Source organism: Medicago sativa, chromosome 4, assembly GCF_051527215.1.
Source record: "Medicago sativa cultivar Bolivia chromosome 4, Bolivia_mono, whole genome shotgun sequence".
NCBI lineage: Eukaryota > Viridiplantae > Streptophyta > Magnoliopsida > Fabales > Fabaceae > Medicago > Medicago sativa.
Genome location: NC_140752.1, coordinates 64,560,954 through 64,583,486, shown reverse-complemented (window position 1 = coordinate 64,583,486; position 22,533 = coordinate 64,560,954). Strand labels below are relative to the sequence as shown.

General features: G+C 31.3%; 1 protein-coding gene across 1 annotated transcript; it reads left to right on the top strand.

Moving 5' to 3' along the window:
• Nucleotides 1-21,786: 21,786 nt before the first annotated feature.
• LOC146930721 (copper transporter 6-like) lies at nt 21,787-22,533 on the top strand. The gene has a single exon (XM_085702166.1). The coding sequence runs from the start codon at nt 21,933-21,935 to the stop codon at nt 22,419-22,421; it is 489 nt and encodes a 162-aa protein (XP_085558292.1). The 5' UTR covers nt 21,787-21,932; the 3' UTR covers nt 22,422-22,533.

Below are 22,533 nucleotides of genomic sequence, written 5' to 3'. Positions count from 1 at the left end.
GTGATTAATGTAAGGATAATTTTGGAGAAAATGATGGATTAGTTGAGTTTTGTTTATATTTTAGATAAAAAAAAATTATGACAACTTTTGCTTATAAATAAAAGTGAAGGAAATGATGCTTTTCTAAAATAAAAGTGAAGGAAATGATGCTTTTCTAAAAATAGCAATACCCCCTCCGGTCATAAATATACGTCAAAAGTCAAATGTATATGATTCATTTTATAAACTAAATACATTTGATTTTTTTTCTTGAGTTCAAGACCAAATGAAAAAAATTACAAGTGCCATCCCTATAATCGCTTAGATTTTTCTAATTTATCTTCATTTATTTCCATGATTCATAGTATATATTTACGATTTTAATTAATATTTTTTTTTAATATGTGCATTTATTAGATAGCAAGGCATTTATCATGATGGGAGGCGCATAAAATAAGATGGAAATAACAAACAATGCAGTTTTAAAATTAAGGTTTAAATGCATTTTTAGTCCCCTTAGTTTCAATTTTTTGAAGTTTTGATTCCCTATTTTAAAAATCAATTAAAAATCAACTTTTTGGCCCCCCTATTTCATTTTTTTTTATAACTTCTCATCCTCACACCATTTTAGGGTCAATTTTAATGATATGGCAATGTCGCTTATGACATGGCATATCTCATATTGACACCTTCATCATACACGTCATTAATATATATTTTAATTCAATAATTCATATTTTACTAAATAGTTTAATTATTAAAAAACATCAGAATTTATCTATCAAAAAAAAAATGCCTTCAAAAAAAAATCTATCAAAAATAAATATCCGAATTTTCTTTCATTCCCAATTTGAGATTTTAGATAACATCATTCAATTTGGGATTGTGTTAAATTTTGAACTTAATTGTGTATTTACGTCCCTATGAATATCCTCGGCAAATTTTGTGCAACTTTTATAAATTATGTGAAGTTAACTTCTGCACCTGTGACTTTGAACAAGTACCCTGGAGGAGAATAGGAAGACATGTATGATGAAATTGTTCAAAACTGAATGAAAAGAAAAACACAAGATTGAATCTGGATGAGAATCGGAAGGCGAGATTGAAGCATAAGGGGAAGAAGAGAAATAGAATATGAAGAGAAGGGATGGAAAAAAAATTTGGGATTGTAGGGTTATTAGATGTAATTGGAAATGAAGGGGAAATTGGAAATGAAAGAAAATTATGATATTTATTTTTTATAAAAAAAATATGATTTTTTTTTGGGTCTTAAAATATGATTTTTTTAATAATTAATTATTTAGTAAAATATGAATTATTGAATTAAAATATATATTAACGTCATGTATAATCGAAATGTCCATATGAAATATGCCACATCATAAGTGACATTGACACATCATCAAAATTGACACGAAAATGGGGTGGATGATGAAAAGTGATAAGAAGAATGAAGTATGGGGATCAAAAAGTTCATTTTTAAAATAGGGAGATAAAAAATTTAAAAAATTGAAACTAGAAAGACCAAAAATGCATTTAAGCCTAAAACTAAATTTAATAAGAATTTTATGTTCAATTGGGTTAAATATAATTTTCGTTCCTAGAAAATTATCATTAACTTTTATTTTTTTCGTCGCTACAAAATATATTCCTCTCATATTTCACAAGTACATATATATGAAGTGAGATAAGAAAGCTTTAAAAATAAAGTAATTGATGTTTTAGAAATTCAAGATATTAAATAAAAATTATTAAGATATTATTGACATTTAGTATCATTTTATATCCATAAAGTATTTATGCCTTACTTGACAAAAAAAAAGTATTTATGCCTTTTCTATTGGAAAATAAAAGGTTGTAAAATAATTTAATAATAAATTTAATGTCTTTTTTTTTTTTTTTACAAAAAGCAAAAGAGAGAAAAAACTGCGAAATCAAACGGACATTCTTAGATATGTAAAGCTACGGAAATATCTTCAACAAGAAGTTTTTGAAACTCACCAAGAGGAGTTTCCAAAACAATCAAATTCAAATGATCCTCATAAATGTTTAAGTTAGCAAGCCAATCAACAATTCTATTTTCTTTGTGCTAAGTATTTTATATTTGCACATGCTAATTCATTTCCGGTAACTTCCTAATGCAATGAACTAAAATAGGGATATTCCCATTAAATTTGAAATTGTCAGAAATCACGTCGATCAATATCTTAGAGTCACTTTCCAATGTAAGATGATCAAAATGCTCCCTCCAAGACATATTTATACCTAAATATAACCCCCCACGACTCAGCATGTAAGGCATTACAAGCTCCAATCTTCTTAATGTAACCTTTAATCCATTTATCATCTGAATCACAAAAAATACCACCATATAAAAAAAAAATATGACCCATGTCCTTGCATGCATTGTCGCTGTTAAGCTTAATCCAACCTTTTAGTGGTCACTTCCATCATATGTATATAATGTCATTAAACTTAGGTCTTCCATGAAGGTGCTCCAAGTTGAAGTCTTCAATATCTCTGAATTAATAAAGTTGGATTGCCCGACCTTTGTAAATCAACTTCAAAGATAGTTTTATTCCTCCACTTCCATAAATACCTGCACATCGTCATGAAGGTAGTTTGCTATCTACGTGTACTTATCCTAACCCTTGTCATATTAAGGTTTTTGAAAAACTAGTCCCTACAATCAAAAGAAAAGAAATTACTTATAAAATCAGCAGGAACAATATGAAGTCATACATGCAGGACAATTTCATCACCATTCCCACAACACGGGCAAAGAGAAATCTCAACACCCCGTCTACTTCTTAAAAAATTAGTAAGGTTTTATCAATGAAGTAGGAGAAATCTTCCAGTCACCCTCCATTGATGGACAATTTAGATGTTGCAACAAATAATTCATAAGGATTAAGAACATCGTCATCTAAAGGATCCGAAAGAGCAAAAAACCGACTAACAATGTCATCTGACAAGTTATTCATAAGGAAATCAATGTCTCATTCTCCCAAAGGAGTATGAACATCTCTAACTGTAAATGTGATACATGTGTATGCCTGATTGCATATAGATAAAACTACTCCATTATTTGGAGACCACTTATCTAACAAGAAATTAGTACTGCGACCATCTCCAATCTTCTACACCACATGACACTAAAAATCATCCCAAATGCCTGTCAAGGCTTTCTAAAAGGGTGAATCATAAGTTTGGGCACTAATACTAGCACTGGGATTTTTATCTAACCCATATTTCAAAAGGAGGACTATACGCCAAAGCTGGTATGAATTCATAATTAGGTTCCAAAGAATTTTCATGAGAAAGGCCTCATTCATATTATGAGCTTGTCGGGGGTTCAAGACCCCCCTCAATTTTAGGCAGACAACAAGCATCCCAAAAACTAGATGGGCTTTCCTGCCATGATCAATATTATCAACCTCGTCACAAATGGTCGTAGGGATCTTATTATACTACATATGATTGAAGGTGAGAAAAACACAAGAAGGGGGGTTGAATTATGTTAGCTTTTTCTTCGTTTTATCCACAAATCGGAAGTAGTCATGTCCCCCTTGCACTTCCAAGGAGAGTTCACTATAATGTAATATCTGATTACAACTGTTCACTGCTACAACTAGCAAGAGACTTCAAATTGCTCAAGCACAACTGCAAGAGACTTCCTATGCTCCTGAACACAATCAAGAGACTTCTAATGCTTAATCACAACTGCAAGAGACTTCTAATCAAACAGAATTACAAAGAAAAATGTTTGAGGTTGAACACTTGATATACAATCAGTGGTGTTCACAATACAAATCAGATACAGACTCTTAAGACTGTAAAATTTCTAAGATATGAACTTTGATACAGAAATTCTAAGTGAACTTTGAATGCAGAATAATTTCAGCAGAGTTTTGGCACTTGTAAATTGTTGTTGAGTCCACACCAATCTCTAAGTCTTCACTCCTTTATATAGAGGTGTGAAAGAGACGTTGTGAAATTGCCAGCACATCAAAAAGAGTCGTTTGAAGCTTTGATCAATCACCAATGATCTTTTGCCTGATATGGTAGTTGTCCTATGAAGGATCAATTTCAAATCCATTCCCATTGTAAAGGAACATCGTTGCAGGCAGAGCTATTTTTCTTGTCTTGTAGCAGAGACAGAAACAGAGTAGTGGAGGTAGTGGTTGTACACTTCGTATAATTGTACTTTGTCAACGCTTTTTGAAGACAAGCTTCCAATGCCATCAAATCCTCTCAAAATGACCGTTGCTTTACATTTCTAGTCTTCTGCAGTGCTTAGACGAGTTTAAAACCATTGAACAGCCCTTGAAGCTTTAAGTCTTGTATCTCCTAATGAACTTCAGCTTCTGGTGATCTTCAGCTTCTGATGAGATGCTTCTGATGAACTTGCTTCTGATGACGTCATCACTTCAGGAGCACTTTGTCTTTAGGAGCACTTTTAACTTCTGGAGCACTTCTCTTCAGACGCTTTAAGCTTCCTTTTTTGTTGATTCCTTAGCTCTCTTTTGTTCATCCAGAACCTATTTTAGATGTCAAATTTTGTCTATGGTCTTGTACACTTGAACAAATATTAGCTAGTCCATTGACAATTTTTTAATACTTTGTTATCATCAAAACTCTCAAAGGTTTATTGTTAAACACATTTTGTTCCAACAATGGTAGTAAGGAATCGTGTTGAGGACAGAGAGAGAGAGAGAGAGAGAGAGAGAGAGATCCTACCTGTAAAGTTTTAACATTGATGTTTCCAACCACCCAAATTATTATGAATTTTGTCAACAATATGATTAAAATGGATTATGAAACTCCTTCATGTAGCAAGGTTTGCCCCAAGGTACATGCCTAAACTATTGACATGATTAAAACTCGTGTGTTGTAAAATTTAATAGCAATTTAATACATGTATGTGTGTAAAGGAGCAATCATGAGCAAGTGAGGTGCAGAAGAAAACTTTTAGACTTTGTACATAAATAACAATAAGCCTTACATAAAATAAGCAAAAATGTCGACGACAAGAGAACTTACCATCCATACTTACACATATCGAACCAAAGCCACCTCTAGAACACTTGGCGAACATACATGACAATAGAAGTTACCATATTTTTCTATAAATAAGGGTGTTGGAGTACTCTAATAAGGGTTGCTTCGTGCATTCATAAATCACGTCCAACACATAAAGTGATTGTAGATTATCTCTATGTCTCGAGAGAAATTGAGGGTGATGTCTTTGTTAAAGACATTACTGAATAGGCCACCTTGGTCGAGGAGAAATAAACTAAAGGTATGTTGTTTGAAAAACTCATTCAAGATACGGTAAAACATCTTAAGTTTTTATTCATCAAAGCTTATTTCAAGTTTTCAACAACAAGATGTTTAGTCAAGTGTTCATGGATGATGAAGTTGCCCTGAATACTATGTCGTTTGAGACTTAAAGGAAGTTGGGTAAAAATACGGAGCATTTGATCCTAACCAACATGGCATCTAATTCACTTGGATTCCTTGAAGTCGATGTTGTAGTGGGCCTAACGAAAGTAAGGTTCACCATATTTGTAATTCATGGAAATACTTCATATCTTGCCATTCTCGGTAGCAGCTTAACATATAACGTTGAATGTGTACCATCTAAACTTCACCATAGATTCATGTTATAGGTGATGACAAAGTCGAGGGAGTGGAAGTTGATAAGAACTCCTTCTTAGTGGAAGTCAAGATGTTTAAGGCTTTGCCTCATATACGTCCCATCAATGTTCTAGAGAATATAAGAGAGTGTTGGAAGCAAGTAATATCACCAATAAATGTTTTCAACTAAAATATCATGTCGACCTATGACCTTTAAACTAAGTTCTTAATTCGTAGTTCACTACCAGAGTTTTGTAGGACCTGTCAGATCGATTAGAAACATTGGGAGTGAAATCGAAAATGTTAAACGCCATGATTTCAAGCGATGAATGTGAAGGTGAACTAGAAGAACATGAGAAACATATGACTTTGGCAGGAGGTTTTTCCAAACTAGACAACTGAATCACCAATTCAAAGGAAAACTGTCATCTTTTGAAGCCCAAAACCTATTAATCGAAGTTAACATGGAGACTTCGGAGGAACCTAAAATTACTAATATTAGTGGAATTCTAACTAAGGGGGATAGGAAACCATTGGTGGGGTTGATAGAAAGATACAAATATTGTTTCATGTGGAACTACCATGAAATGCCCAGTTTGGTTAAACAAATGCCCAAGAAGCAACAAGTATTTCTGAAGCCTTCATATCATAACTTACGATAGTCTTTGTCGAAATCTCCATGTGAAAGGCTGCATCGGCTAAAATTTGGTCTGCCTAAGACGATGAAGAAGTAACATGTGTCGATTCATCCCCAAAGAAATACTTATTTAAGTCTTTATTGAGGATAACATGAATCAATGGAGAATAAGGATAACATGAATCAATGGAGAAGAATGAACAAGGGGAGGAGACATATGCCCGTGTTTTCTGACATAAGAAATGAGATCCACTTTTGTACAAAAACACATAATTGTATCATTTTAGTTCAAAAGCCAACGAGGTTTTGTAACGCCCTATTTTATATTTATTTATTTGTTTGAGTTTAAAGTCTTTTTATAATTTAATTAATATATTTGATAAGTGATATTTTTATTATGTGTTAATATTTATTAGTAGCCCCTATTTTATTATTTAGTGGAAGTATATATTTAGTGGAGAAATATATTTAGTGGAAGAATATATTTAGTGGAAGTATATATTTAGTGGAAAAATATAATTATTTAGAATAATGAGACTTTGGGGCAGAATTGGAATTAAGAGAAAATAAATAGGTTAAGGTTTATATAAAGAGGAGAGTCAGAGTTAGAAAAGAAGGATTACGTGCAAACTGTTTTTGGGAGAAAGAGGAGAAACCTAGAGAAGAGAAGAACCAGAGAAGAGAAGACTGTAGAATCCATGCAATCAATCAATTTAAGGTAAGGGTGTGACTATCATTCAATAATCTTGAGTCTATGATTCTGAAATTTCATTTAACATGTTGTAGGTTTAGTTTTTGAGAATTGGAGAATTAGGGTTAAGAGTGATAATTGATGATTTATGTTATGTTGTTGTTGATTTGTGGTTGTTGATGATTGTTGTTGTTAATGTCATATTATGAATTGGGTATGCATTATGTTGAGTTGTTGTTGTTGATTGTGATGATTTTTGAATGAATGTGAATTTTAAATAATATAAGTTGCTTTTCCTGATTTTTTCTTATCTCTGTCCCGAATTTTGAAATAGAAACTGGTATTGATCGGGAGACAATTGGTCTTAGGTGTAAACACGAAAGTTGTAGGTATGGATGTTAGTTTTCTAATGCCGTTGGTTTGACGTCAAAACGATTTATAGAACTTGAGTTACGGTCAAATTACTTCACATAGATCACAGTGAATTTTTATGGACTTTCTGCACAACTTTTTCGAATTTGAAACGAAAACTGGTATTGATCGGTACAGAATTACTCTTAGGCGTAAACACGAAAGTTGTAGGTATGGATGTTAGTTTTCTAATGTCGTTGGTCTGACGTCAAAACGATTTATAGAACTTGAGTTATAGTCAAATTACTGCACGTAGGTCACAGTGAATTTTTATGGACTTTCTGCACAACTTTTTTCGATTTCGAAACGTAAACTGGTATTGATCCGTACAAAATTGGTCTTGGGTGTAAACATGAAAGTTTTAGATAATTTTGTTAGCTTTCTAGTGGCTTTGGTTTGACATGAAAATGACTTTTAGTTTTTGAGTTATGATGAAAATACTCCAAGGAGGTCTTAGCGAAATTGTACGGTGACAGCATTCTCTGTTTCATGTTTTTACGTCTTTTTCACACATCTCTGTTTTAAATTGGTCTTTGGTATAAACATGAAAGTTGTTGATAATTGTGATATCTTTCTAGTATCCTTGGTTTGACATGGAAATATGTTATGTATAATTTATTATGTTTTTACAAAATTGCATGATGAATTGTTGATGTTTGAATACGATGTTATATGATGAATTGTTGATGTTTGAATATAATATTAACGATGATTTGTGAAGTTGTTATAAGATGATTTAATGTTGTTAGTGACGATATATATAATCGTATATGCATTATGTGAATTATAAGTGATGTTTTGAGACGATGATTACATTTTGATATTGTTATATCTTGAGATTATTGATGTGCTGCCATGTTGTTGTTTACTATTGATTAAAGCTGCATGTGTCGGTCTAAGATGTGAGATGTTGATCCAAATTATTGAAGTCATATAAGACGTTCATGTTGTCTAAGTTGTAAGATGTTGAGTCCATGCATACTCATTTAAAGACGAAGGTTCATGCCCTAGGAGCTTTTGCTCAATAAAGACGAGGGCTCATGCCTTAGGAGCTTTTGCTCAATAGCGACGAGGGCTTATGCCCTAGGAGTATATTTATGCTCAAAAGCGACGAGGGCTTATGCCCTAGAATGGTACCACGTGCATGAGTAAAATGATAGAGTTGCATAGTCGAGTTAAGTTCCATTGTCGAGTCAAGTTGTTAAGTTGATTTATGAAGTTGATATTGATGTTGATTATGAAGTTGATTATGATGATGATAATGATGCTACATGACCATTGTTATGATATGTTGATGATGTTTATGTTGTTAAATATAATTGTTGAATTATATGCTTAACATTATTGTATGTGAATCTCACCCCTTCTGCTTGGAAATGTTGCTCTTCGTATGAGTAACTTGCAGGTGATCGAGAATAAGTAGCTGCTGATTGCTGTCGTGAGTGGCTATCTCTCACTGTGTCTTTAGGTGCTCTGATACGTAACGGGAATTAAACTTTTGTGGCTATTTTCTATTCCTTACGTACTGCTTATGATTTTACATGACTATGATTTAGTTTTTGGATTATTACGAGATGTTTTGATGAGGCCTTAGTGCCAAAACTAATTATGTTGTTGAATTAAAATCCGCTGCGAAGTTTTTGAATATTTATGTTGCCCAATTTATGAAGGATGAATTGTTATTTATTTAATTTATGATTTTTAAGAAGTGTAGCATTCCGTTTATGTTGAATGACTCTGATTTATAAATGAAATTTTTATGTTGGAAAAACGGGGTGTTACAGGTTTCATCAACATCGTATATATATAACGATCAAAACATTAAATAACTCATTTATCATTTATAACCTATAAACATCATAAATTAATTATAAAACACAAATTTACATAAAACATATACAACACATAACAAACACATATAATATAACACTATTAGTCTACATGATATGCCCAATGTATGTAAAAATTTTGATCTCACATACGTACAAAGTAAACCCCATAGATGGTTATTATAAACATCAATTTGGTTGATAGCTTGATCTTCGGCACAACTGGATTTCATACACGCCCATCCCTATCATTTAATAGGCCTTAGGCCAAGTAAAAGAAAGGACCCCTTTACATAATACATCATAATTTTTTTTTCTCGTGACTAGTTTTTATGTTCCTCATTGTTCTCTCTAAAATATTTTTTTCTAGTCACATGATGCTTTGTTGGAAAGATGAACTCTAAATTCATTTCAAGCGCAACACTTTTTGCAAGATCGATATTTTTTTTTGTAAAATCTATCTTTTGATAGATTTCAAAATATGATAACATAGATTCTAATTATTTTTTTTTTTTATGGTAGCATCAATGCACATAGACGTAGATTGCAATTTTTTACTAATATTATTAATAGCAAGAAAAATATCATACCAAAAAATCATACAATACAAAAACTTAACTTTCTAATGCATTAATCAAACTCTTTCTAACACCCCGTTTTCCCAACGTAAAAATTTCATAAATAAATCAGAGTTTTTCAACTTTAAACGGAATGCTACACTTCTTAAAAATTCATAAACTGAATAAATAACAATTTATTCTTCAAAATCATTTATCATAAGTAATTCAAAACTTCGCAGCGGAAATTAGTTCAACAATAAAAATAATCTTTGGCACGCAGGCCTCAACATAAAAATCTCATAAGTCTTGTTGACTATTTATTCATAAAAATCCATAAGTAATACGTAAGGAATAGAAATAGAAGACATAATCCCACCCCCTTACGTATCAGAGCACCTAAGACACACTTGTGAGGAGTCCACTCACGACCGCAACTAATCCTGGTTACCTGCAAGTTACCCATACGAAGAGCAACATTTCCAAGCAGAGGGGTGAGATTTCTCAAACAATAATATTAAGCATATAAATCATATAAAGTACATTCAACAACTTAAACATCTTATAATGCATTAATCATATCTAATAACTTAAACTTCCTTAACTAGTGTCATTATTCTTCCTACATTAGTCATATAGTTCATCAAATACCTCAATTATTAATCATAAAACATCATCACATGTCATCAATTAATAGTCACAAACACCTTATCATAATCACATAACATCTTATCATAAATCACATAACATCTAACATCAATAATAATCATAAGCATCATCACGTAATTCACATAAGTATCATTATCAAAACATAGCATTTATCGAAAACAACTTCATAATCAAGTTCATAATCAACTTCATAAACAAACATCATCATTAAATCATAATCATCGAATCACAATCAAACTTCATAATCAAACCTCACTTAACTCGACAATGCGACTCAACTCGACTATGCAACTCTTAACATCTCAAATCATCTTAGCATCTTAACAACTTAACAACTCGACAACTTCACATCTTAAATCATCTTAAAAACCTCTTGATATGCAAATGCATTTGGTACCAATACAGAGCATCAAGCTCCCAACCAACTTATATGAGCGTAAATAGGCTCTTCAGGGCATCAAGCCCCCAACATAGTGAGCAAAAGCTCCAGGGCATCAAGCCCTCACCCATCGTGTGAACGACTAAGCATTACAGGGCATCAAGCCCCCAACCAACATATATGAGTATGCAATGGACTCAACTTTCTACAACTTAAACAACTTCATGAACATCTATGACATCCTAACTTCTTGACATCTTGAGAACATAACATCTTAACAACTTGATGACTTCATAACGACTCGACGACTTAACAACTCTTATCATCTTAACGTCTTAACATCTTAGCCTCTTGACAACATATGGATCACATAAATAATTCATGTCATATCATAATATAACAATATCAAATGATAATAAACAACATCTTAAAACATCATATTCATCAATCATAAACAACTTCATATAACATCGTATTTGAACATCAACAATAATTCACTATGTATCTTTGTAAAAACATAATAAATTATCCACAACATATTTTCATGTCAAACAAAAGCTACTGGAAAGATATCACAAATATCAACAACTTTCATGTTTACAACAAAGATCAATTCAAAACAAAAACATATGAACAAAACGCAAAAACATGAAACAGAGAATGCTGTCACCGTACAATTTTGCTAAGACCTCCCTGTAGTATTTTCATCATAACTCAAAGACCAAACATCATTTTCACGTCAAACCAAAGCCACTAGAAAACTAACAAAATTATCTAAAACTTTCATGTTTACGCCTAAGACCAATTCTGTACCGATCAATACCAGTTTTCATTTTAAATTCGGAAAAGTTGTGCTGAAAATCCATAAAAATTCACTGAGACCTACGTGCAGTAATTTGACCATAACTCAAGTTCTATAAATCCTATTGACGTGAGACCAACGACATTAGAAAGCTAACATCCATACCTACAACTTTCGTGTTTGCACCTAAACCCAGTTCGGAACTTAAACTTGTCAAACTGAGACAATAAAAACGAGTTTTGCACATTGACAGCAAAATCGCAGTTCAGCTGCGATTTCGCTTTGGGGAAATCTTTTCCACTTCGTATTCGGTTCAATACTCTCCAAACTTGACCCTAATCATTACCCTATGATTACCCTATCATTAGAACACTAATTATTCATCAACTTACTGTATGCAAATTCAAAGGGTTCTCAAATCTATTAACAACCTATTACAATTATTAAACCCTAATTCTTAAACTCACCAACATCTCATCCAATTCCATGGTTCTAACCTCAAAACTACATCCAATAATCATCCTATGGGTTATCTAAGGACTGTATACAATTTCTACATCAATTCAACAAGTTTTCATCATCTAATCATCAAATCTCTCTCAAAACCCTAATTCTCAAATTCTCACAAACTTTCCCCAACTTGTTAGATGCAATCTAATGATTTAACAACTTAATATTAATGCAAGATAGTCTCACCCTCACCTTAGATTAATTCCTGAATCAGCAGCAGCGTTCTTCTTTCCTAAGGTATTCTCCTCTTCTCTTGACTTTTCTCTTCTCTTCTCTTCTTTCTTGTTCTCCTCTTTTCCAAAAAAGCGGTTTTAGGGTAAATTATTTCTAACCTAAGCTTCTCTATTTATAATACTAAAATATTCTTCACAAATCTATTTAGGCCCAACAACTTACTCTTCTTTCTATTCTAACCCCCAAATCCACTCACACTAATAATCCTCATATTCTAATAAATAATATTTCTCTACTAAATATATAATAATACACCAAATAACAAATATATATCTATAACAATTAACAAATATATTATACTAGTAAATACCAACATATAACATAACAAAATATCACTCAACAAAATATATTAACTAAATTATAAAAAGACATCTAATCTCAACAAATCATATATCCCTCACATACATCATATAAATATATAAATATATTCTAAAACTAATTAAAATAATTAAATAAAAAGGAGGGCATTACAATCTCCGCCCCAGTTTTTTTCTTTCCATCATTATCGCTACATTCATATAATTTCAACAAAGTCAATTTCCTTTGAGGACATTTAAATCTAATGGCTTTAACACTCTTAATTCGACTTTTTGTCTTTCTTATGCGTTTTAGGTTTTTCTTCTCATTTTTGTGTTTCTACAAATGAATGGTAGAGGTGTGAAAATGAAAGCACTAGGGGTTGTGAAAAGAAAATTCTGCTAAGTTGTAAAAAGAAAGGGTGAAGGGCTATTGGGCTGACAAATGTTTGGGCGTTCATAATGATATTTACTATAAGCACCCCTATAAAACGAGGCTTTCTAAAATTACAATTTTTAAAATTATGAGGCTTTCTAAAATTACGATTTTTATAATTACGAGACTTTCTAAAATTATGAGAATTTTTAAAACGAGGCTTTTTAAAATTACGAAGATTTTTTCAATAATCACGCCTATAAAATTATGAGTGTTTTAAAAATAAATATATGAGAGGATATATTGAGATTTGAAGATTGAAAAACGACAATTTATTTGTAAAAAACATACCATAAATAGCACTTTCTAATGAAATATAAATAGATTTTTTTTATATCATTGGTTTGGGGTTCTTTCACTTATTAGTAAATAAAAATATATTTTAGCATTCAATAATTTGTAGATTATATTTTAGATACTTTTCAAAAAAAGCATAAACATCTTTTTTATTATCATGTTATAAGTACAAAGTTTACACCACCGTTTAGCGGCGACTATTCTTTGTCAGAGAACCTGTTGTACACACTAATGAATTATTCTCTCTAAACATTGTCACATTTAACTTATTTCAACAATGAAGACAAAATTTGTTAACGAAAAATATTGGGTGACTATTGTTTGAAAAAAGGTTTAGATGAACTAAAAACAATTTTTTTTTCTAAATCTAAAAACTTATCTAATCCTAATAAAAGTCATTTTTGATACACTTTTTTTTTATATATATAAATTAGTGTCATAGTAGCTACACACACTCACCCACATGAGGAGAATCAAGGATAGAAATCCATGATTGAACTCAAGCACCTGTGTAAAAAGTCCCCACAACCAACTACTATCTTATAACAATGAAGATGATTTTTCATAAATGACTTAAAATTAGGGCCGAGGTGTACAGCGGCGAAGCTAACAAAATATTTGCGCAGGAGCCAACTATAAACAAAAAATAAAATATTTTAAAACCAACATATTAAATTTAAGGATAAAATACTGTTTTAGTCCTATAAATTATATTTTTTTTAGGTTTAGCCTTTAAACAAAATTTATTCAATTTTTGTCTCAATTTTTTTAAAATTTTACAAAAAAAGAGTGTTTTTAGTCTTGGATTTAATCTCTATAACAAAAAATTTCTACCAAAATAAAATCTCTATAACAAAAATTAAGGACTAAAATTAAACAAAATCTTATTAAATTAACTTAAAAATCGCAAGTGTTGTAGAGCCTAAAAACAAAATAATATGAAAATTAGCTAAAACATAAAAATTAACTTTGAGCATCAACAAATGATAAAAATTGACAATAACTATTTAAAAAAGTTGGACAAAATGTGTTTCAAGAAGCCAATTTTATCCATAATTGATTGTTTACAAAATACAATGATAATGTCTTCTCCAATATAAACAATTAGATCATTTGCAAGAGACTTGTTGCCCATTTAATATGTTTATGACTATTGTCTTGATAATTTTAATTGTTAAAAAAGTTTTCTCTATAGTTGTTATTGCGATTGGAAATACCAAACAATTACAAATAAATCTATCAATCTTGCAGTAAATTTTTACTTTATTATTTATGCTAATTTTCGACAACTGAACTTGTTTGAGGTAGCTCAATGTTTATTATTTGAGGTAACTAAATATAAATACATACCAACTAAATCAAGACTAATATACTTTTTGGGGTAACCAAGGCCCCTTGGATATGAAGGGCTACGCCCCTGGACATGTAAAAAGACTTTTACTATGCATTATATATGGCCAACCTAATCAATTAGAAAATTCACGCTTCTCGTGCGTCCTCGTAAATTTAAAAAATGCCCTTGGATTTTTAGAATCATAAAATCTAATTTTTTTTTTTTTTTTTACCATTTTCAAAGTGTAAAAATTGGTCACAGTCATTTCGCTATAGTTTAACCATGGGTAATTCCTTTTTTCTCATCAAATTCGGATTATAAAATACGAATAATAAGTACTTTGGATTTTAAAATCCAAAATACAGCTTTAAACCTCTCTTATGTCAAAATTTAATTTAATTTTTTTCCCATGGTACACAAGAGGGATTCAAAACATTTATGGGGGCGTTCATTCTAAAACCCGAAGTACTTTTTATTTTAATATAATAATCTGAATGGGTGATAAAGAAAAATTGCTACAATTGAACCGTGACTAAAACGGCCAAAATTTAACTTTGGATTATAAAATACAAAAATCCGAATTCATTTTTGGAATTTTGAAAGGCACAAGAGAAGTACGGGGTGGAAAAAGAAAATAAAAAAATACTTGGTTTTCCTAGATAACACAATGGGCTAGGCCCAATTTGAAAATACTGACATCAATTGAAGTACAACCCAAAGAAAATTGCTTTTTTGATATAAAAAACTTCACAATGACACAAGTAAAATACTTAAATACCCCAGTGGTAATTAACTACCGTTGGTATATCCGGCAGCAGTTAACTACCGCTGAATTTTCTCAAACACTCAGATACACAACAAACTCCACTTTTTTGTTCTTTGGTGTTTATGTTTTACCACAATAGTAATGATTTATTTATTTTTTTAATTTAAGAAGATTACAATAGCAAAGATAACAGTAGTTGAGTAGATTTTAATTTTTTTTAATAATTTCTTCACGCTGGTTTCAAGCCATCAAGTTTCTGGAAGTACCAGAGAAAATAAGAGGAGTAGGGGATGAAAGAATTGAAACAAAAAAAAACATGAAACAAAGAGAAAAGATCTAAAAAATAAACTACAAGATTAAATTATATATGGCACCATCAGTATGTTAGAAATTTGAAAATTTTGAATTTTTTTAATGCAAATTGAAGTTGAAGATAACATACTCTGAATTTTTGTCATCATAAAATTTAAATTCAAAGCTGAAAGGAGAGGAATAGAAGGAAACAGAGGGGAAAAATAAGTGATTGTGATGGGGATAAAGATGGCAGATGTGGGTGTTTTCTATGGTAACTGGACATTTGAGACAAAGAAGGAGGATGAGGTTACCCGATGAGAGAGAATAGGAACAAACAAATAATATCAATTGAAGAAATGAATTCAGCGGTAATTAACTACCGCTGGAGGCATTTAAGTATTTTACTTGTGTCATTGTGAAGTTTTTTATGTCAAAAAAGTAATTTTCCAACCCAAAATGTTTGGTCCATAACAAATGCTGACATTAATTTACGTTTGAGGAGAGCCAAAAACTACATGATTTTTTTAGGTCCCCTCAATATATCTTAGGCCTCCCAAAAATTCATTTTTATTCTTAATATATACGTACAATAGATACATTCTGAAGGGTTTCAAAGTTACCTTCCAAAAAAATTGTTTTACCCTTAATATTTAAGTCTGGTAGATGGATCCCAAAGTTTCAGGAGTTATCTCCCGGAGTTTCTGGGAGTTATCTCCTGGATGATTGTTTATAAATTTTTTACCGTGTATATATTTTTGTTTCGTATTTGCTACTTTGACCTTGATATGGACAATTTTATAGTTCTTAAATTACTTTAGATCTTGAATTTACTGGTTTGGTTGCAAGCATGTGCTTCAAAGATCAAATAATTATGTTGTTCTAAATTGTGTCACTTGTGTGAGAGATGCTCCTTTGGAAAAACATATTGGTTCTTTAAATAACATTTTAGTTTCAATGAGAAAGACTTCGTAAGTTTCTATTTGGCTAAAATGCATTTTTGGTTTCAAAGTTTGCAAAACTAACGATTTTGGCTCCCTTGGTTTGAAAATGGCAGTTTTAGCCGGTTGTGTGAGAGATCTTTTGGAAAAACATATTGATTCTTTGAATAACATTTCAGTTTACATGAGAAGAACTCTGTGAGTTCCTATTTGGCTAAAATGCATTTTTGGTCCTAAGTTTCCAAAACTAGCGATTTTAGCTTCCTTAGTTTGAAAATTGCATTTTTAGCCTTCCAATTTTCATCTCCTTTGCAAAACTATGATCCTCCTTGATTTTGACCTAGTCAAAGATGAGGTGGATATTTTTTTTAAACAAAATTGCCACCTATGATTTTTTTTAATCCATCTAGATTTGAAAAATAAATAAATTAAGAAGAACATCATTTTTATTTACTAATGTTCATCAATCTCTAACATCTTTCAACCCATAAAAATTCAATCTCCAATATCAACCATAATTTCCAAATCAATTTCAATATTGTCAAGAATTTTTTGGTTCTATTTTTTTTTCGAGAATCAATTTTCTATTAGTGAAGAAATTATCAACAAAAATCACACTGTCAACCACTTCATCATCGAATCTTTGCTAAGATTGAAGAAATACCTCCCCTCAAATCTTCAACTTGACAACACTTCAACCACTTCTCAGTCTCATCACCATGGTCTCGAGTTCTGATCAAGAGTTCCCAAGTCGGAGATCGCTCATTTCTGTCATTTTCCTATTCTTCTTTGCTTTCTTCTTCATGTCTCAAATTGGAAGCTGAAGTAGGCGAATTGAAGCGAAAATGAAGATATAGTTTGATGATAAACCAATTTTTGGTTCTATGTTGTATGATCTTTCTTCTTCATTTGTGAATTTTTTGTTTGAAGATAAAAGGTCCGAGCAACAAATTAAGATTCGATAGAAGGTTCTTTGTTGTTTTAATTTTGATGTTATTGTCATTGTTGTACATGTTTAAGAAGATGCTAATAGTTGGAGAAAATGATGATGATGATGATGCTTGATGTGGTGGAGAAGATTAATGATTTTATGCGTTTGGGTGTTGAAGATGAGAAAATCAGAGATAAAGATTTATTTGGTTTTTTAGGGAAGAACATATGAAGATTGAGTTAAAAGAAATGAATTTGAGTTTTTAATTTTGGATTTTCTGGGTTTGAATGAAGATGATGGAAAGAAATGATAGATCTAGATTAAATGTGAACTTTTGGTTTTTTTATGTTAACGACTCTGAATTTTTTATTATTGATGATTAAGATTGGTGTAGAAGTTGAAGATTGTTGACTTTTAAATTAATAAAGGCTTAAATGCACTTTTGGCCCCCTATGTTTCAAATAGTTGCGATTTTGGCCCCCTAAGAAAAAAAATGGATATTTTGACCCCCTAACTTTTGTGCCTCTTTTGAATTGCTGGTTTTTGTGTCTCTTTTGAATTCCCTATGTATTGGGATGAACTCTTAGGCACTGCAGCTGGAAGTGGTGTGCCTCTTCTTGATGTAAATTTCTCCTACTAGAAACATACACCAATGTTGTTGCATTGTATGTATAATTAATTAATACCAATGTTGTGCCTCTTCTTGCATTTGTTCCGAAAGAAGGATTGGAAAGTTTAGACGAAGATTCCTCAAATGAGTGTTCTACAGTTCTTGTTGTTGGTGAATCTATGGCAATTGCGGCACACAATGAGGATGCAAATGTTGTTCTTGTTGGTCACACGTAAGCTTTTGTATTCATTTTTTATTTCGGAATTTGAATAAAAGGGCTTTATAAGTATTCTTTCCTTTTTTGGTCTTTATGTTTTGCAGCTTCCAAGCTCTGCATTTGCTGGGGAGCTTCCAAGCTCTGCATTTGCATTTAATAGCAATGGATTGGCAAAAATTCCCTATTATTTCAAATGGTCTCTTAATATAAAAAACCATGTAATGTAAGTATTAAGAACAAAATTTGCTAATTCTGGAAAATGAACGCAACGATTCGAGCAATAAAATGGGTGAAACGGACATATTCGAGCAATTCAAAAGCGGCACAAAAGTTAGGGGGTCAAAATATCCATTTTTTTTTCTTAGGGGGTCAAAATCGCAACTATTTGAAACATAGGGGGTCAAAAGTGCATTTAAGCCATTAATAAATGATAATTTGTTTAGTTAAATGATAAATGAATTGTTATTAATAATTAAACAATTAAAAAATATACAATCATCAATATTTATTTTATGACAAAAATAAACGATATTCATTCATTTAAATTGACATAGTACATCGATATAATACAAATTCAAAGTCGCTAAAAATGAAAAGGATGAATCTGCGAACAAACTCACAACATACATGTTAATAGAATAAAACGACAGAGTACCTATGCCTAAAAATATAACTATAAAACACATGTCTTCAGACCTTCAACGTTGACAACGTTAAAGTCATTGATTGGATATGCACTTGTTCAAAACTAATCATTCACCTTAGATCAAATAAACACTGCACTGAGACGGAAAATAAAAACCACACCACACAAAGACGATAAATCAAAACTAACAGAGTCGTGTGAAGACGATGAAATCACAAAAGCAAACAAAAGAAGGTTGGAAATATGCAGAAATCACTTATTTAACTAAAAAAAAGAAGGAGAAACAATTCAGAGGGGTTATTTTGGGTCAAAATTGACCCTAAATCACCACTCTTCGGTAAACAAGAAGATAGGGGGATACAATTGTCAATATTTATACTCATCATGTGGCATATCATCCACATCAACATTGATCAGGTCAAAATCAATGAGGATCATAGTTTTGCAAAGGGGATCAAAGTTGACAGGCTAAAAATGCAATTTTCAAACTAAGGAGACCAAAATCGCTAGTTTTAAAAAGTTGAACGGCCAAAATACATTTTAGTGTTACTATTTAGATTATTTAGATTCTAGCTAAGTTATCTCATATTTAAGTTCTTAATTGTTGTGCTTCCAATAGTAACAATTACAATCAAACTCCACGGTGAACTCTTTGTGGGTTTGCCTTTATCATTGTTTTCTTTACCATGTGTCTGCAATATTTCTCGACAAATTTTTTGAGATTTGGCTTTTAATATAGTCATCCAGTCATCCTGGAGATAACTTTCGGATCCTCTAGGACGTATCTATCAGATGAATATATTACAGTAAAAACAAAATTTTGAGGGGGTTAAAAGATATTGAAGGGGTCTAAAAAGAAATTCTACTGAAACTACACTACATAGCAAATGGAGCATTTCTCTAAAGACCTTAAAAATAAACCTCAGCGGAGATTTATTACCATTTAGACGCTTTTTAAATCGGTTAAATCACTTTTTAAATTGGTTTAACAGATTTAAAAAATATTAGAACGGTAATTAATTGTTGTTCCACGTGTTTTAGGTGGCTGTTATCAACTGCTAGATGCCTAAAGAGCAAACTTCTAACAAATGTTGACTTTCCATATTGATTAAACTTACATGTGGCATTAATATCTCTCTATATGTTTGACAAACTCAAGAATCTCATACATTTTTTCTAGTTGAGTCCAGTGACGGACCCATAAATTTTAAGTAGTGTAGGCCACATAAATATAAGTAAATAATTATTTAACCATTCATCTTCTATGTAACTTTGCATCCAATTCTAGTAAATACTCGTAATATAAAGAAAACTATTTCATATACTCGTAATAAAGAAAACTATTTCATTAGTTGCAGTTGCCATGTTTTCTGATGGAATGGGGTTTGCAATTTGGGAATTAAGATATACACTATTTGGTTTTTAGTTTATTGTAAAATTACATAGTTCATCTCTTAATTTAATTTTAGGCAACACTTTCGTCCTTCATCTTTTTTCCGTCCCAATTTAATCCTTTATGTTATAAAATGACAACACCTTATCAATTTTTATGAGATTTTTCAATATAATCTGATTTTCTAGGTTTGCATGATGAAGATTTATATTTGTTTATGAATTTGATAAATTGTTTTGTAGTTTTTGATTTTTTTTTTTATAAAAAAGGACAATTATGTTGATATTTTATAACACAAATGACTAAATCGGGACTAAAATGTTACCTAAAATTAAGTTAAGAAGCAAATTTTGTGTAATTTTAATTTAGTTTATTAAATGTAAGCCTTTTATCATTCATCAATTTATTCATCAATGGAATAGTAGTATATATAGGTAAAGAAATGTTGAAAAAGTAGTGAGGGCCTTGGCCCTCAATGTGTTGGACGTGGGTCCGTCCCTGGTTGAGCCTAGCAAATTTTTTTCTTAAAAAAAACTTACGTTTTTTTTAATTTTTTATTAAGGATCTATTTTTAATATTTGAATAAAGCCTCCGATTTGAGGCTGACTTAAAATAACTTTTCGTTTGAATCAGATTGTATTTTTATTTATTTGATAAATTAAGAGCACAAAAACATCAAAGAAAAACAAGATATCACAACTAAGTTGACATTCAATTCTATTTTTAAATTTTTTTTTGACAAACACTGGAAAATACCAATAATAATTTTTTTTTTATAAAAAAAAACATTAAGAAAATATTATGTGTGACAACTTATATTACAATCACAACTATACAAGACATTGTAAATATTATAACAAAAATCAAAATAATAGACAGAGATAACGAGAACATAATGAAAGTTCCTTGATGTTAAGCAACACTCTTTTCAAAACGCATTTTTTTATTAATTCCATTTGATAAAAAAGTTAATGGTAGATAATGTTTAAAAGTGAGCCTTGTTAACATTTTTTGATGGAAAAAATTATATGAATAGTCAAAAACCATTTTCTTAAAAAAAAAAAAAAAAGAAGAAGAAGAAAATCCATAACAAATTGACCTTATTGTTTGTGAATAGTCCCTAGTACTAGTAGTTGTCCAAAGACTAGATTCATTTCGGGCTACTTCCTTCCATACGTCACATTATCCGTATAGTTTGGTTTGTGACCACTAGTTTCTTCTCATGCCGCACAATCACCCAATAAAATTCCACGTATATTTGTACTTCAGTATAATACGACGTCGTCGTACTACTATACTCGTTTTTTCCTATTTCAGCTCAAACTGTACTACTCTACTACTATCACTTCACGATTATTCAGCATAATCCCTAAATACACATTTATTACATTCACCAAACCCTGTAACCACACAGTAACCTCTTCAGATCTCACATCCATGGATCATGGTGGTAACATGCACGGTGGCGGCATGGATGGAATGAACATGCCACCAAAACCATCATCATCATCAACCAATAACACCATGATGATGGGTCATAAGATGCACGGCATGATGCACATGACATTCTTCTGGGGCAAAGATGCTTTAATTCTCTTCAACAATTGGCCTAACGGTGATACCGGTATGTATGTATTGGCGTTGATCCTTGTTTTTGTCATGTCTGTACTCATTGAATTACTCTCCCGTACACGGTTCATTAAACCCGGTTCGAACCATGTTGCTGCCGGTTTGTTTCAGACACTTTTGCATGTTCTTAGGGTTGGGTTAGCTTATTTGGTTATGTTGGCTCTTATGTCTTTCAATGGTGGTGTGTTTTTGGTTGCTGTGCTTGGTCATGCTCTTGGATTCTTCTTGTGTAGCAGTGCTATTAGGAAACCAAAACATGATGATAAGGCTTATGATCTTCCTCCCTTGTCTTGTTAATTGTTTTTACTGTTTCTTAAATTTATACTTTGTTTTATCTGTTGGTTAATTATATAATAACAATCACAAAAGTACTACTATTTTGCACTGGGTATCAAATTTTGTTATGAAA